Here is an 18,917-nt window from a genome sequence, read left to right as displayed (position 1 = left end):
AGCTCAGCACTCATCTGTTACATTTCCTGCTCAAACTCATTTTGAGCAGCGCTCTTGTAATGTCCTGAACTCGGGGGGGGGAAAAAACCTGCAGCTACAGTGAAGCAGATTTTCACCTTCTCTCGTCCATCTGTAAAAGCAGATTTGGGGCATTCAGTCTTCCTGCTTTCAATCCAATTGGATGTCACAGACAGGTGTTCCTTTCAAGTACACTCACGAGCAAGACAAAGAAAGTTCAGAGAAAACAGTTCCCAGTTTTGGGAGGGGGCCGAAACCTAGATTCTAGTTGGTTTTTGACCAAACTAGCCACCGCACTAAGTCAGAACCCAGCTCTAGTAGCTCTGTTTCTGTGCAACCTGGACCCCATTTAACTGTTTCAACAGCTGGGGTCACAAGTCTTAGTATGGGAACTGTTGGTAGATATCCATGAGGCTTTTGCATTAGTACTCCGCTCCTCTGGACTGATCAGAGAAAAATGAAACAGATCAAGTTTCTGCATTTGTAAGCCTTTTCTGGCTGCTACTGTCTGTAGCCTTGTCATCACTGCAGTATTCGCTTGAACTGAAGTGAATATTACCCCAGCCCAACTGCTGAGCATACAGGTTCTTAATTTAAGTGACAGTAAGAACTTGAGTTAAGTGGGCCTACAGGGGGTTGGGGTTCGTATTAACGAAGCTCAAATTAACAAGTCAGGTTACTACACCAGCACCCCACAACTGCTAACCTAATACAGACAAAGCTCAGGCTGTTTGATGTGGTCACTTACCTCAAGCCAACCTGGCTCAGTACAAATAGCCCTGCTCTCAAGAGACCTGAAGATGATTCCTTGTACCACAGGAGCGACCATTAGTTTGAACATGAAAATTGGTTTAGGATGACAATTATCCTTAAAATGGACAGCTAAGAAAAGGAAAGTTATTCCCACAAGCTTATCAACTGATTATTAACTAAAGTTTCTGTAGGGTATTACCTTACAAACCTGTGCCTGGGGTTCTCATCTTCCTTCAGACCTTCTCTCCTTGCCTTCTGCACATCCCTAAAGGTAACTCTTACTACACTATTCTCAAAAGGCAGCAATGAAAAGGTCCCTTCTGAAACCCATGACCCATCCGTATTTTACAGAAGAGCTGAAAGTGTTGTAAGATCTCCTGGCTGGAATAGTTCATTTTGTGCAAATTAGGCTCAGCTAAAAGTTGGAACACTCTATTTACCTCAATGTTGTCTGGAGTCAAGTAGGGGTGCAATGAAACTTTTGGGGCCGATACTGATAACTGATTTTTAAGGAGGCATATCAGCCAATACCAACCTGATTTCCAATACGCAGCCGGGAAGCTCGGAGAGCAGTGTCCAGCTGGTAAGTATGCTGTGGTAGAAGGGATGGGGGAAGGGAAGCCCCTGCAGATCCAGGCGCCCGCATTAAGGGAGTGGGGCAGGGGCTTCTGCTGCTGCACACACCCTGGGGTGGGGGGCACATGGCCCTGGATCTGCATGGGGCAGGGTGGCTGCCGGGACTGCACCAGGCTTTTCTTGGTGTGGGCTGGGCCAGGCAGCAGCAGTGCTGGGAGCAGGCCTATGGTGGAGCAGGGGGGCTGCAGCCACCCCAAAATTCACTGTAGGTCCCCCAAACCCCACTCCCAGTGCTGCCACCACCCAGCTCAAACACAGCCCAACCCCTGCCAGGAAGAGCCCAGCACCAATCCCAGCCCACAGTGGCAGCCCGTCCCGCCCTGCCCCACTCCATGCAGATCCAGGGGCACGTTCAGGAGCCCCAGTGCAGAACCTGCTAGTGCTGTCTGCAGCTGACACTGCCGTTCTCCCAGTGCAGTGGAAACTCCCGCCCAACCTAGCAGCAACAGCTGAGGACCCAGGAAGGAGCTTCTTCTGCATGGGACAGGTGGCAGCGTCAGCTGTAACACTGCTGGTAGATTCTGCTTAAGGCTCCGGAACCTGCTGCCTGCCCACCCAAGAGGCCCCCAAAATTCATTAAGTGACCCTCTGGCTGAACTAATATCCCACCCCAATGTAGTTGGATGTTACAGAAGGATTTTGCATTCAGAAAAATTGAAAAGAATACAGAAAAGGTAGACAAATTTGCAAAACCCAGACAGTTATACAAGTACAAATTGTGCAAGAAAATCAAAACTTGGGACAAAAATTTCAGATACTAGCCCAAGTGGTTCTAAACCTTTTTAGAATTGACCCCCCCCTGTAAAAATGCCAGCTTTTCACTTTTCCTTGTCTTTTCACTACAGAAAAATAACAGAGCAATTCTGCTGCTGCAAATAACTCAAAAAAGACCACAACAGGGCAGAATGTTTTTAACATTGTGGATTCGCATATGAAAAAACTCTGGATTTATCATGTGAAGCACTTAGGTGTACAAACATGATAACATTGTTCAGTACCCTATGGTACCCTTGAGAGGATCTCAAGTCATCCCAGGGTGCCATAGCACCCTAGGTGAGAATCACAGCCTGATTAAAAACCTTAGTTTAAATTCACTGATGTTTATACAAGAGATGCCCCATCACAGGGGCAAGTGACTTTTCTGACTCCAGGAATCACACTCAGAAGTGTCCTAACTCAAAGCTCTCTTTATGAGAGAAAAATGAAAATACTGTCTGGGGCCTTGAGGGCACTGGTAGTGGTCACTGTCTGCTACCAGGAAAGCCACGTCAGCTGATAGTTTTGCCTCTCACATAGCCTGATCAAGCTTGGCCGAGACGTATAATGAATCTGCTTGAACCAAAACTAAAGGAAAGAAACTCAGTGACGTCTCCCCAGATTGAGCAAGTGGTGAGCAGAAACTCCTGAAAAGTAGTATCTTTAGAGAGAGGGGAGCACTCAGGAATGCCCCTTCTAGAGCTATCCTTACCAAATTCAGTCACCCAAGGCAAACCTGCAATTACCAACAGCAATCAGACAGACACATACTGACAACATACGCAGGCATGAAGGACAAGACTCCTCTGACAAACTTACTTAGGCAGCATTCAAATAGGGAGGGTCAGTCAGATTCCTACAGAAAGACAACCTGAAAACGGACATCACAATAGACCAGGAACAAGGAGATTTAGCCTATCCTGCCTCCAGAGACAATTTCTGGAACACAGTCCAACTGGCATTCCCACCTGCATCCACATACTGCTCAACACATGTGGACAGCAACGATGGCCAACTTGTCTTTAATAGTGGGAACCAACCTTAGACTGGAAGTTCTCCTCAGCCAGGTCACAACCATTTCTAGGTTCCAGTAGTCCTCTTAAGTGCACTGGCCAGAAACCAGGTGTCAAATGAAACTGTCACCTGGACCTCAGGAGTTAGCATGGCTCAGAAAGAACATCAGACTCCTTTGGACTGGAGTGATGAAGTAGTGGGAGAGGCTGAGCACCTATACATAGGGACCACTGGAATTTGGACCAGAAATGCACTGTGCAGCAGCTCCTTTAATCTTGCAGTTTCCCCTGGACATCCCTCAGCACTGATTAATGGAGGGGACCCCTTGGCTCCACCACTTGCCCCTGATCAGCAGGGATCCGGGTTTTGTTTCCCATGGAAAAACTGAGAAAACTGCAGATTTTACTTCTTACCAGAGGCAAATGCGGATTTCTCACTTTACTGGAGAACGCCGCGGATTTTGCAGTTTTGCGGCAAGCCCTCTGCAGGCTGGCAAAGTTCCAGCCCTTAAGGGGCTGGGAGGGAGTGGGAGGAGGGCAGTCAGGCAGAGGGTGCCACGTGCATGTATATGCACACGGCTGCCAGGCAGCCTGGAGAGGATCTCCCGCAGGTAAGTGGAGAGGAGGGCAACTGTGGCCCCCATAGGGAGGAAGAGAGTTGGGCAAGGCAGGAGCTGGGGCTGGGGTTGCTGCCCAGCTGGGCAGTGCCTGGGGCTTGGGGCCCAGCACTGCAATGAACAGGTGTAGGGCCCCAGCAGGGAGCAGGACAACAGCACAGACGGGACAGTGCAGGACAAGAGCAGGGGTGGGAGGGAGGGAAGTGACGGGCACCAGCAGGGCCAGGGGGCTGTGGGTGGGAAGTGAGGCTTCAGGTTTGGGCTCCTTCCCTGCTGCCCTCCCCCAGGGCCTCTACAGCCCAGCAGGTGTGACCTGGCATTGCAAAAAACAGTGGGACCATGCAGGAAAGCTGCTTGCTGCTATGAGCTCCATGCTGCCCTGATGATGCGTCTCCTGTGCGCAACCTCATGCCACTGCCCCTGCTACAGTTACATATGCAGGGGACGCATCACCAGGGCAGCGTGAAGTAAGCAGCAAGTGGCAGGGCCACCAGGGCCCCTCTGCCAATCAGCAGAGATGGCAAAAACTGTGACATATTTAAAACGGTGGTTTTTGCCTCCCCGCCAATCAGGGGCAAGTGGCAATGCTCCTCCACCAATCAAACAGCAGGGGGGTTACGCAGGGGAAACTGCACAATTAAAGAAGTGCACCTCCAGTGCAATTTCCAGTGGTTCCCACCTATCGAGCACGGTGACACTGACAGATTTCCCAGTTCCACAGCACCATATCTGGTATAGAAGTCAAATACTAAATCTGAATGTTTCCTAAGTCACCAGAAGGGAAGCCCTCACATAACCTTAAGTTTACAAAGCAACCATAGGAGAAATGTTCAGTAATTTTGTCATAATATATTAATGTAGTCCTGACAAAAGACTTGAGACAAAGGTTAAAAGAAGAAACAAGCTCATGCATGGTTTGACAAGGAACTACAGAAACCCACCTGTCTCAATGCATCTTGGGCAACTATTTAGGGCAAATGTTTAGTGTTAACTTCCCAGTTTTAACCCAGATACGCTTACGGCTTGCTTGCAACAAACACTGTATTTCTAGATCCATTAGAATGAAGACTGTTGGGTTGGAGTGCAGTCTCTGTGAATCCCAGGACCTGTCCATCTAAACTACCATGTTTTCTTGGATACAATGTATACCATATCCTTCTCCATCCCTCTGAAAACACAAAACAAAAAAAACCTAAAACCAAAAAAAACCCCAAGGGCTGGAAACTTCAGTCCACATTATATGTAAGAAATATGGTAAGAGCAGTTTCTACTTCTTCCTAGAAGAAAAGGAAAGTAAAAACTGCAGGAACTCACAGGGCACATCCTCACAAGGGGGAATGTGCGTTTCCCCAGGGACAAGTAACAAGTACAGCAGGGCGGCTGCCACATGCACCACCCTGCTTTTTCTAGTTGTGCAGGTTTTTGACCCCAGGATCTCCCAGGGTCAAAATAAACCCCCTGCGCTGCAAAGCAGCAGTCCGGGGAACTTCTGCAGTGCCGCATGCTGCACATTTGCACTTGTCTGGACACACCCACAGGGAGCAGAACAACAAGCAGGCTCAGCTCCCTGGCTACTATTACTTGGTTACTACAAGGAAAGAACTTTTTTCTTTCAAAAACAAGATGCATTTTATTTCTGAGCATAAAGCGAGTGAGAAAACACATGATTTAGCTTGACAAAACTAGCTCTCTACAGAGCCAACAGGTGTGATTCAAACTTTTCCCTTTTGCTAGTGCAAAGGGACAGATGCCTCCTTCTCCAGTGTAGAATGAGAGTAAGCTAACACCACTTTGTCCTCTACGCATGCAAGCTGGAAAAGTAGCTTGGGAAACCTCCTGCTGCTACACCTGGAAAGAAAAGCTGTTCCTGGCCATGTGTAGAACAACAAGCCATTTTGTGGAAGTACTCCTTCTCCTGGCAACTTTCCAAAGGTTTGGCAGCACAAACAAACAAACAAAACAAAACAAAACAAAAAAAATCAGACAAATTTATTTGCTTTCCTATTTGCAGCCAGAAAGGTACTTAAGTATACATGACTGCAACATCTCATTGTTCAAGTATATTTGTGCCTAAACAGCACAGTACTTAAGTCCTTGCAACTGGGTTCCCAAACCTAAACCCAAATTACAAAATTGGAGGCATTCAGAAGCACATTCTTGATTAAGGTAGCCTATTTTAACAGGACAAAGGAACCTGAAGCTCATCTATTAATTACCCAGAGATGCTCTTAAGTCTCACCTTCACTTCCTCCCAAGCATTATGAAGTTTTCTTCCCCCTACCCTCCAAATGACTAGAAATAGCACTCAAGAAAAATCAGTATGTCCTAGATCATCACCATGCAGGAACAAACCTCCACCTGTTCCCCATTTTCTGAGGCAAGATGGATCCCTAAGCTCTCTGCCTCCTAAAACCCAGGTACTATAGCTGCGTATGAAGACACTTGCCAAAATCTGTTATAAGCAGCTGTTGAAATTGCTCTGTTAGAATAAAATTTAAAGAAGAAAAAAGCATATGAAGCACAATGGCACTGTCTGGTTTTTGAAGAGCTAACTAAAAACCCCAAGCCTGTTCTGTGGTGATACTTCCCCCCCACACCCCATTTTTGAGGGATCTGGTTGGATATCATATGGTCAGATTCTTCTTCAAGTCAGTCACTGGTGGAGGCCCAGTTAGAGGGGAGTTCTTAAGAGGCTGAGGGCAGGTCTACACTGCACTAGTCATTACAATCATTTGGAGTACAGAGGAGTGCTCTGAGATTTTAACCCGATCGGTCTGGAAGACAGGCTATGCAGAGGGAAGTCCAGCATCTTGCATCTTTCAAAGTTAGCGAAGATCAACATAGCTGCTGGAATAGGGCAACGTGTATAGTTAGTCTAGAGTGGGAACTGAGAGCAGCAGTACCAAGATCCTTTGAAGGTCAAAAAGATGAGTCTTGGACTAAAGATCTAAGAAACTATAAATGTGATATAGTATCTTTGATTCTTCCTTTATTTGCAGTTTATCAAAATACTCATTTTAACCAACATGAAACAAACTGTTGTCTTTGTGCTTGCACCTTTAAATAATCTTAAATTCTTAATACTATGCATGTAGTATATAAGCTGTTTAAGGTGTTTTGGATTCACTTAATATTATAATAGAACAGAAATACAAGGATGGATTTGAAGAAAGCTCTGGTAAGCATCAGTGAAACTGCTGGAAATGTTATTACTTGAATCTGAAAAATAATTAAGCTATTACTACCTGCAATTTAACTAAATATTTTTCTTATAATTAGATGGGCTCCTGTAGAGGAAGTAATAAGTGCAAAGTTACTTGGTACTTATTCAACTGAGAGATTTAAGTTTTCTGGAAGCTTCTCCATAGAGTCTGCATAACTTTATTTAAAATATAAAAGCCCCTGGATAGTTTATCTGTATTAGATTGATGGTCTTATTGTTAATACTAAGATAATTAAAATGAACAGCATTCATATATGAGACGACCACTAGGATATACTTTAAGTCCTCATATTGAATAGCTTTCCTGCCCAATGTAAATTTTGTCCTCTTTGCAATTACAAATTGCAATATTATCTACTATGTGAACACTGCGTAGGATAACGCTTGTTCACAGTGAAGTTGTGAGTTTTAATGTTATTGAGATTAATGAAATTCTTCACAGGGATTAACAATTTGCATGAAATCCCTTTTGAGATTATACAAAAAAGGATGAGTTTTCATTCAGGGAATTCCCTGGAAAGCAGTTTAAAATTACTTACTGTTTTCAATGGTTGGATCATATGAATCAACAAACTGGCCTTCCACAAACTGAATAGTCAAGGAAGATTTTCCTAGAAAAAAAACAAATAAAAAAAAAATCTTCAGTTAAATGGCACAATATATACTTAGTCTATAAATTGTGGTTTTGCTTCATACTCTTACTCTTTTGACAGGCATCAAAAGCTTTGTACAAGCTCACATATATCCTGGCTATGCTTGGCAAATGGCCCTCTACTAGAAGTATTTCAGTTACCTGTTCACTGAAAGTGGGAGAACCAGACAGTAACATTCAATGGGGATTCTGAATTTCTTTGGCAACCAAACTCCCCACTCCAGTTTACCGCTGTGTCTTTGCAACTGCTGCAGACTAACATGCATTATGATCCAGAACTCCCCAAGTCATACTTTTTCATTTAGTTATAAAGAGAAACACTAAGAAAATTCTAAAATATTTACATAAATAGGGAAGGGAATAAGTATACCAGTAACGCTTAAAAACTAGAAGAAAAAAAAAAATCACTGTAATGTCAGGATTAAGGTCAGGTTGCTCACTCAGGACTCAGAACTTCCATTACTTGCAGAGTACAAAATGGTGACTGAACATTATATTACTGAGCTAGACCGATTTAGCATAGCCAGACAGTTTAAGGAATAGGGTCACTGTATGAAAAATGTAAAGCTCTCTTAATACCTCTCAACTAAATAGAGTTTAACCCTCCATTTATCACAAAGGGATCAAAAAACAAATTGCTCTGAAAGCCAAGTCTGGATTCTAATGGGAACTTACATTCCAGAATCCCTGCTTGAGAACATCCTACTATTTGCACTGGGATTTATCAAATGTTTGAAAGCCTCAGGAGTTAAACCATGAGTTCTTACAGCTGTGCCAGATTATACTCTTAGCTAGCTGCTGGAAAAGGTGCCCGTCTAATTCAGCCATCTTGAAGTCAATGTTATAAACTACTAAGACCTCTCAGAACAGTGAAAGACTAGGGCTGTCTACATTACAATTTACTTAAGGCTTAAGAGGGCTAAAAAAAAAAGCTGCCACAAGTTAGCTCTGGTTTCATCACTACAGCAATTTTTATGCCATTGTGCTTATATGCTTCCTTATCACTGGGGATCCCTGGTTTTCCCCGATCAAAAAAAAAAAAAAATCCCCACATTTTAGTTTAAAAAAAAAAAAAAAAAAAAGAGTTGGAATGAACATAGTTAAACCACCTGACTGCAAGGGGAGGAGACAACTAACAGCCCTATTCATCATGGCTCATGAGGCAGGATTCTTGAATTATCAAAGTTTTCCCTATTAACCATGAATCACAATAAAGTGCCTTTCTGAGCGATTAAAAAAACCATATAACTGAAAAAGAACAATTGCACAGTGACGTGATAAAAGCCTCTTTAAACAGGCACGGCCACTCCTACTCCCTCAACTCTATTAATGCAGCGTCACAAAGGTCATATTTGAGTGATGCCATGTGCTATAAGAGGCAGTATTTGAGCAAGCTGGGCATCTGGTTGCAGACTATATGAAGGTGAAAACAAAGACATTATGCACCCTTGCCTAAACAGTTTTATTAAGCATAGGGAACAAGACATTTATTTAGTAGTGCCGTGGAAATTAACACCATTTCTACAGCAGAGAATCCTGTGTTCTGCAGTATTTACCAATACAACGTAACATAATCCTACAAAGACAGTTAAGGGGCTGTTTGCTATTTCTGGAACTATAATTAGGCCTTTTGTGCTCCTCTGTAACTTCTGTTGGGTTTTGCAGGAACTCCTCCAACCAACAGTCAAAAACTAACTGGACTGGAAACTAAAGGTTTGACATCAGGGTAAAGCTGATTAACTGTGTATATCACATGCATTAGCACTGAACAGTGAAAGCAATTATAGAAGATTCAAGAATTTAACAAATTTAGTGACACTAACCTTATGAATCATTTGAGTCTTGCAAAAGAATCAGTTGACATGTGGGAGTTAAAGCCTCACAATTCTGTCTACCCCAGGACAGTGTTTAGGTCATGCTACAATTTCACTTTTGCTGTGTAAGTGCCAGTTTCTATAGGTTCTCTCAGATTTACCTTCAGAAGACAAATAAAGTACAGCCCAAGTTTTTCACCCTGCTGATGGTACTGCACAGTCCACAGGGTGTTGCGCTAGACCACGTTTACCATAAGTGCCCCATTAAACACACGGCATGGGAAAGATTGTGAAAGAACCAGAAGCTTAAAGCTTGTGTTACATCACTGAACAACACACTGCGAGGTAAAGGGCACAGGGATTTTCTGCCCACCAGCTGCTCTTTAGTAATTGTTCATTTGTACACATTTTCCCCACAGCAGGTGAAAAGTAAATTGCAGTATCTTAGCTTTCACGCCAAGAGAGCTGCCAAGAGTAGTTAACATAGCAAGTTCCCATCCCCTTTATCTTGCAGCTCATCTACACACATTGTCAACCAATACTTGACAGACAGATATCTCATTAAAAAACCCAATGATTAAGAAAGTACGTTCTGATCGTGGTAAAAAGAGAGAGGCTATAGCCAACTAGGGGGGAACGGGTGTGTAAGAATATCAGCTCCAAAATGGTATGCCACTGCATGACCTTCCTAGAGATGAACAACTGTAGCCTTCATAAGCTTCCTATGTACACATTCAGCCATACTCATTACTTCCAGTAAATCACTGCAGTTTGCACAAGCCAAGCTTTGACATACAGAGACTACCTGTACGAGAGAGTCATATCTCAAGTGCATTTCAAGTCAAGTTACAGATCAAGAGCTCAGAGATTCTGCATGTCATAATCTCTGTATACAAGAGTACTTGGGTAACCACTTAAAAGTGAACACACATACACTCTGCTGCTGTCCTCCCCAAATAAAGGCAGAATTGAATTGGGTAAATCTGAGAATTTTGAAGAGGTTTCAGATCAGTTGCCCAAATGCAGTACTTCCTAGGTTACACCGTCTATTTGGAGACAGGACTTGAAATGTCCAATGCTGTATAAAGCAGACTGCTCTACTGCTTTACCAAGTAGCATGCTGAAGTAGTCCTCTTGAAGTCATTCAAGATTCATGTTTCCAGGCTCCTTGCCACCAAAATGTAGGCTGATAAAAACACAAGTGGTTTTAGAACCAAGAATTATTCAAGTGTAGGAAGTCATAAATGACACTGATCAGATAAAAGGGATCTGTAACAAGATTTGGCTATTTTTCCAGCCAAAAGAGCTTTATAAAAGTGGGAGGACAGAAAGAACATTCAGTTTTCTGTTAAAAAACACACCAGACCTCCCCCTTTCCCCCCCAAACTAAAAATTTTGCTCACAACATTCTGTACGGTTAGTATGACCATTTAGCAAAGAAATACCATGTACAAAATAGTCAGGTTAAAACTTTCTCCAGAACTAGGAGATGCTGCAGTACTAATCTCCGTCCACCCAGAACCGCAAAGGGAAAAGGAAACAACACATTTAGTTCTTTGAGCATATTCCCCAAGTTCTCCCAAAGCCTTGCAAAGTGGGACGAGCCCAACAACAGCAGACTAATGCTCAGTGCTCTCAAGAGCAAAAAAAAAAAAAAAACAAAAACTGGCAAGTCCTCCTAATGCTCCACAGACAAATTCTACAGTTTTACACTTGCATGCCACCATAGACCACAATATATTTATACACAGCCAGGACTCCCAAAAGTGGGTACCAGCACTTTTGGCACCTATGTTGTTACATCCGGCACCCTTTTTTCAAAGGCTTCAGTCCTTGTTAAGGAAGGCTTGAGGCTCCAAGAATATTACTGCTTTACAGAGTTAGCTTGGACCCTTTACTGACAAGATTTTCTCCAGGTGTTTAGACCGCATTCTTCCTAGGATTAGGATTCTGCATCTTGTTAACGAACAGAGACAAAAGCTCTGTTTCTGTACTTCTATTGAGTTCTCCTATCTCTCTCAGATAAACTCCAGTGAGAATGTCACTGGTCCAACCAGCGAGGACAGTACCAATGAGGTACCAGGAATACTTTGGAGGACTGGAAGGACACTTAATGCATGAACCCCAATTAGTAACTCTTTAAGTCCTTTAATTACAGGCAGTCCTCAGACTTACGACACAATTGGTTCCTGAAAACTACATCTTAAGTCGCAATGCTCTAACTCGGAACCAATTTTCTCATAAGAAACAATGTTATAAATGGCGAGTTGGTTCCTGAACGAAGGCCTGATACCCTATTTTCACCAAAAATACCTCAGAATTTTGTACTCGGTCAATTACAGATGAGTAATACAGCTACATTAATGTATTTATATTGTAAATAGCAATCATATTGATTTGGAAGGACTTCTTTGAGGTGACTTTGCTGGACTTTAAGGGTTCTTGGCTGGAGTCTTCTCAAGAGTCTTGGCTGTAGGTTTCTCTGGAGTCTTGTCTGCTTTCTTAAAGAAAGTATCCTAGGAAGTTTGGACAGATGTTCTCCAGGGAGATGGGCGATGCAGCAAACTTGCTTGCTGGCATGGCGTTGCATCGGATCAAGCGTTGTAAAGTCGAAACTAACGTTATAAAGTTGAAACAGGGCGTCAATTTATAAACGCTGTAGCTCGAAACATTGTAAGTTGAGGACTGCCTGTATCATTAGGGGTGCACCAATAGAAATTTTTTGGGTCAATATCAATGGCTGATTTGGCCAATACTTACCAGGCAGATGCTGCTGTCCACACTGCCAGGCTGTGCTCCTGCCGCCTGGCATGCTGCACTGCAGCAGCACACACAGATGGGGCATTCATTTGCAACATTAATCGACTGCATCAGCCAAAAAAAGCTGATTGCCGATAATGGCAATTTTCCTTAAATCAGTGATAATACAATATGGGACCAATGTAACAGAGTACTTCTAAAATGTCATTGAGATTTTGATTGGATACTGATGGGAGCAACACTAAGCTTCACCCACAATTTGTGTGGTACTGCCTTGTTCAAGGTAAGACAAGAATTTTCTGTGTGGTACTTTTATTGGACTAACTACATGGTTGGGAAAGACAAGATTTTCAGTAGGGCCATGAGGCAGCTGTTGTGCAGGTGCCAAGCGAGGTGGGGAGATCCCTGCTGCCCCCTGCTGTTCATGGAGGCTCTGCCATGAGTGCCCAGAGGCCCCAATCACCACTTCTGCAACCAGTGAGTGCGGAGCTTTTCTTTCTTTTTTAAGTGCTGGGACTAGGTTGGGGCCGGACAAGGAGTAGGGCCAGGCAGGGCAAGAAAGCCATGGGGGCTTCCCCCGCAGCTCTGCCCACCTGAAAAAAGGCAGGCACAGCCAAAGAAGCTGAAGCTACCCGGTTGTGCCTGCCTCTCCTTGGCAGATCTGAATCACTGAATTTCTTCAGATCCGTACCATATCTTTCAAAGCTGATTCAGCTGAATTAATTCAGGACACCGATCCAAATCTCTAAATCAAATCACTGTCCTCCGAATCAGTCAAATCCAAATCAAATACTTCCCTACTGGCACAGGCCTACTTTTCAGTAGGAGTGTACTAATAGAGATTTTTGGGGCCGATACCAACAGCCGATATTTATAGTTATAGTTTCATAGTTAGTAGGGTTGGAAGGAACCTGAGCAGATCAAGTCCGACCCCCCGCCACGGCAGGAAAAAGTACTGGGGTCAAACGACCCCAGCAAGGAGGCATATTGGCCAATACCAATCCTATTTCCAATACAGCTGCCTCCAGCTGGCAAGTCTGGTGTGGTGGAAGGGGAGGGAGGAAGAAAGGGGCATGGGAGGAGGGCACATCAACCCCCCACCCCATGGTGAGGGAGGGGGAGCACGAAGCTGCAGCTCGTGGCTGGAGGTGGCTCTTGCTGCTGCTTGCATCCTGGGAAGGCATGGGGGGTGGCATGTGGACCCCAGATCTGCATGCAGCAGGCCAGGCTGCAGCCAGGTCTGTGCAGGGTTCTTCTCAGCAGGGCCTGGGCTCAGAGCAGGCGCCAATGATGCTGGAAGGATGCTGCATCCACCCCAAATTTCACTGCTGCTCTGCTCCCAGTGCCGTTGCTGCCAGCTGCCCAGCACAGCCCCGGCTTGTTGGTGGAGGCAGAGTATTGAACCGGGGCTGCCCCAGGCAGCTGGCAGCACTGGGAGTGTAGCGGCTGCAAAATCTGGGGTGGATGCAACATCCTTCCAGCACTGCCGGCACTCGCTCTGAACCCAACCCCCACCAAGTAAGCAGCAGTGGGAGCCACTTGCCCCCCAACAAGCTGTAGCTCCAGCCCCACCCGGGCAGCGCTTGCCCACTCCCTCACTGCAGGGGGCCCCGATTTGCCCCCCCCCTTTTCCACCCCCTCCCACCACACCGGACTTACCAGCTGGAGGCAGCTCTCCATGCTGCCAGCTGTGCTCCTTTCTGCCAGAGTGCTGCGCCACAACTGTGCGCAGCTCAGGCATTTATCAGCCAAATTATCAGCCCTATCAAGCCGATATTTGATACAGCCAGTTTTCTTCATATTGGTACCAATCCGATATCAGACCGATGTATTAGTACACCTATACTTTCCAAGGATCACAGTACCCTTCCTCAAGCTAACTCAGACTATTGCCTAAAAAAAAGGGAGACAAAATAAAGCAGCTACCCTTCAGGAAGAAGAATATGAATTGGACTATTCCTGCTATTCAGTTCATTTTCAAACCAGTAGAAGTATATCTATGACAACAGCTACAAATCTCCATTATGACAGAACTGTGGTTGGATTTCAAAAGATTTAACATTTAAACATGGAACACCTATTTGCAGTTGCCAGCATCTACTTTAGGCAACCTCTTTTACTCCTAAGCCAGTGGTTCTCAACTTTTTTAGACCCAAGGCACCCCACTCTGAGGATGCCAGTTCTTACCTTTCACTCGTTTTTTTACAACAGAAAAAAGGGCAATTCTTCTGTTGCAAAGAACTCATAAAGATCACAACAGGTCAGACTGGGTTTAATACAAGGGATTCCTTTTGGAAATATCTGGGTTTATCATATGAACCATGTCTGCATACCTAACAACAGTGCTAATCTTGTGCAGCACCCTTGAAAGGATCTCAAGGCACCCCAGGATGCTACAGCATCCTAAGCACCGTACCTTACAGAAGCTGCATTACATTCCATAAAGTCATCTATAAAGCTATTTCAGCACAACTGATTGTACTTCAGACAATTAAGTCATGACTCACATAGCTAGTTTACTGTATGAGTGTATGTTTAACCAATGATTTCTCTACTCCTGTCTGAAGAATAATATTTTATGACTGGAGACACCAACTCTTCAACAAGGGAAGTGATGAGAGATACTCTCAGAGCACGTGGTTAGAACCAACACAACTCTGCATTAGTTAAACCCTTGTTCCCTGGCTAGTACAGGACACCCTTGACATTCGTGGGGGATACGGTCTCGTATCCCCTGTGAATGGTAAAATCCGTGAATAAGGCACTGTGTTCATGAATGCTGTCTGTGTTTATGAAGGCAGTGCCCTGGCAGCCGGCAGCATAGCTGCACTGGTGTCTGATGGGAGCACAATGGCAGCAAGCGCAGAGCTCCCAAGGAGCTCCTTTAAGTGCATTTAAGATGTGGGTTCAGCATTTGCAAATATCTGAAACCGTGAATGCCAAACCCACGAACAAGGGAAATCATAGGATGGCGTTTGGCTGCACTGGTGACGGTGGGAGCACGGCGGCAGTGGCAGGAGCAGTGGCAGTGGAGATAGTGTGAAGTGTATTTAAGATGAGGGTTCAGCATTCGCGAATACCTGAAACTATGAATGCTGAACCACCGAACAGCAAGGGCAACCATAGGATGGCATTTTGGAAGAGCCAAGAGATTCTCCACAAGGTGCTGAAGTGCTTCAATGCTATGTAACTGTACTGTTAACAACTCCCATTAGGCTACTGAGAAAAATATTACATGTACCATGTAGGACCAAGTAGGGTCATGTACATGCCTGCCTTTTCTACTGGGAGAACTGCTGCTCTCCTCATAGAAATTAGGTGTGTACAAGTGTTTGTTCAATTCCTCACTCCAGGAAAAATATCTTCCAGGTTGATCGTTGGGGCCTGTATGTAATGACTGCCTGTATGCTGCCAGGCTCCTTCCAACTGATCACAGAAGAGTTCAGTAGCAGCTTCCCCTTTGCCTTTCCCAGAAGGAGGCACCAGTCTTGGGAATGTGTGCACATGTGGGGGGAAGCAGGGGGCAGCATTTCCCCACAGCTCTACTCCTCCTTATCAGAGATACAAACACCCTCAAGTTTGTATCAGTTTCCTTATAACAGCTGTAACACAATATGGAGAGGAAGAAAAAAAAGTGATGAACTTCCCTCCTTAGAAGGTCTGCAGTGAAAAAACCTCACTTGATATACCGAGACAAAAGGATTGTAGTAGTCACTCCTACAAACTTTAGTCAGATGTAATCATGCTCTTGCACAACTATGAAGCATACCAGCCAGGTGAGAACTGAATCTCATTAAGAGCAAACACCAGCCTTCAGGTTTGCCGAGGCCATATATGGTCCTTGTACATTCCAAATGCCTTAGGGCTTTGGACACAGCTTTTGTGGGGGGGATACGAACTAAGTGGCAAGGTGAACAGCAGCTCAGCCCTGCACGAAAGCACACTAGAACCCAGATACTTCCCAGGGTTGAGGTCCTTACCTCCTTGCAAAGGTGAAGTTTTGCAAAATAACCAGAGGTAGCCACAGCCAGAAACAGCTGCAAAGGACTGCAGTGGTGCTCCAGCTGAGCTGCAAAGTGGCCCCTTTGAAGCACAATCATCCTGATCTACTCAGTTCTTCTCTTACTACCTTTTTCAGCAACAATTTTCCTAGTACAGGTCTGTATGATTGAAACTGCTAGAACTTTTCCAAGTCTGTCTGTGATGCAGGGTCTTGATAAGATGCATTCAAGAGCATGTCAACTCTGCAGTGTTAAAGTTAACATACTATGGTTTCCCTTCCCTCTCCACTCAACAAACGTCCTGTTGCTCAAAGACACCTTACTACCGCAAGCCAGACGATCTCTACGAGGCCAAGACGAGGCCAAGACTGAAGAGGAAGAAGCAAGAAGACATTCCCCCTTCTGGCAGCCTCAGATTTATTTTTCAACTCCCAAACATTTTTTAGGCCCTAGGAGCAAGAACTCCCCAAAAAACACCTTGACTAAAAACTTTTCAACTGCCCTCTTCACACCAGGCCATGTCAAGATCTCTGGAACAGGGAAACAGCTGGACTACAAAATAAGAGTACAGGCCTCAAGCAACCATGCACTAGCCTGTAAGCTTTGCAAAGCCAGTGATACTCCCAATTAAACTTTGACCTCGACACTGATTTTCAGAAGTGAAACTCCAGTGCTATGTAATCAAACACGCAGTTTGTTTCCCTGAACCTTCTGCCAATGTCAAAAGACTGAAGATGCTGAACTTCACCAAAAAATGAAATATGCCTGGTTCAATTTACCTGGACCAAGCATTCTCAAGTGTCACCTAGACAAGCATTTTCCAAGTATTTACCTTGATCTCCAGATCTAACCTCCTTCTAGTGGGGACAAAATCAAAATTTGTAAGGTTGTCAACAGTTTCCACGGTCTACATGGCAAAACAGATGCCTCATTTATCATTTATTTAAGGTTAGAAACATTTTAAAGATTAATACAGCAAATCAGACCACGTTTAAACATGGAGATTAGTAGCACTTCCTTCTGTTGGATTTTTGACAAGATCAAAATCGAAAGAATTTGAGCTTTGTACTGCTTTTGTATCTTTCTTAGAGGCACATGTCAGATGCTTTTTGCCTAACAGCTGCAAAGTGCAAATATTCCCTCCTTCACCCCCCCCCACCCCATCTAGGGTTTCAGACAGTAAATAAAATGCCAGAATAAAGATGATCGCAGTCTTTCTCCTGTATTGAAAGCACGCAACTTTGACACAAAAGACACCCTTAGTGGTACTTGCCATTTTGTGACTTTCAATTAAAAGTCATTACAAATAGTATCAAAACAAGCCCTAAAAACAATTTTTCCTTCAGGTGATGGCTTTTAGCATCATCCAAGTGGTAGTCCAGTTTTTATTTCTAGATAACGTTCCTTGCACACTCTTGGCCTCCAACTTGTGATTGCCTGGAAATTGCTACACTGGTTATTTTTAGAATTAAGTTCTTACCAAGGCTGGTGGTCACTAGCCCAGTGTTCAACCTGTAGTCATATTGTAGTTAGTCACTTGTTATATTTATTTGCACCATCATTAAATCTATCGTTGCACAACTACTTTTTAATAGCATTCATTGTGGGATGGGGTCAAGGGGCCTTTGATATTTGCTATGCCAGTTTAAGGGCATAATTTATGTATTTTCAGTTCTACTTTACTAGTACACACACTAGCACACAGCATCTGTCTAACGGTTCTAGCAGAAGCAGCCGAGTGAAACTAAATCATATTCAGTAGCACACTGCTGCGCCAGTTAATGAATGTACTGGAATGCCAGAGGAGCAGGTGAGATTCTGAGGCCAGCAGTATTTTCAATAGGGGAGGGAGGGATAGATAATACCAGAAACAAGAGGCAGGAAAGCTCTAAGATCACCTGTGTTTCTAAACATTTCCTGATCCATCTGCAGAGCACAGAACTGTTAAGAAGAGCATGAAGTTAAGATCCTTCAGGGCTGCTGAGGTCAACAAATCACACAGGAGTGGAAACAGGACTGGGAGACGAGAAAACACTTTGCAGATGGTTAGTAATAGCAGTACATTAAAGAAACTAAATATGCTCTAGGGTTGCTTGCAGATGTTACAAAAAAACAAAAAACCCGGCACTTTAAATTACACACGCTCCTGCGCCCAGTCCAGCACATGCCCAGAAGAGGCATAGTTTTACATGGACCCGGCACGCCCAACATCTGTATAGATCAGGCACTTCAGTTGGACTTTTTTGGTGCTTTTATCTAATAGCTGATTGAATCAGCTTTAGCTAAAAGCACCCAAAAGCCCTGCTGAAGCACCTGATCTATACAGATACTGCGGAGCCATGTCAAAGAAATGCGCTGCTGCTTCCAGTAAAGCACGCCCAGGGGCAGGAGGGGGGGGTTATGTGTACAAGCAGCATATATAGCCAAGCCATAATGGTGGAAACATGACAGTTCTGCCATGTGATGAAAGTGCTATTCTTCCTACGACAGGCTGCTCAAGCTACATCACCAGGCCTGGACCCAGGTGTCCCCAGTCACTAGGGGAAGGCAGAGCAGAGGCTCCAAAAGCCAGGGCCATGGGTGCTACAAGCTGTTGCCAGCAGCACGCACAGCCTGAGCTCAGTGGGCCTGTGTGCCCAGCACTGTGTGCAGAAAAGCTTGTCACCCAGGGGCA

The 18,917-nt window shown here is 44.5% G+C and overlaps 1 protein-coding gene across 1 annotated transcript in view; it reads right to left on the bottom strand.

The window, feature by feature from the left end:
- RHEB (Ras homolog, mTORC1 binding) overlaps positions 1–18,917 on the bottom strand; it is a 61,152-nt gene that overhangs the window by 26,882 nt on the left and 15,353 nt on the right. The window contains exon 2 of the mRNA XM_090047742.1: positions 7,556–7,627. Coding sequence (XP_089903868.1) covers positions 7,556–7,627 — 72 coding nt within the window. The remainder of the gene's footprint in view (positions 1–7,555; positions 7,628–18,917) is intronic.

Source organism: Crocodylus siamensis, chromosome 5 (genome assembly GCF_052110815.1).
Source record: "Crocodylus siamensis isolate JL-2025a chromosome 5, ASM5211081v1, whole genome shotgun sequence".
Classification (NCBI taxonomy): Eukaryota; Metazoa; Chordata; order Crocodylia; family Crocodylidae; genus Crocodylus; species Crocodylus siamensis.
The sequence above is the reverse complement of the archived record's forward strand: the minus strand, read 5'-3'. Positions and strand labels throughout refer to the sequence as shown.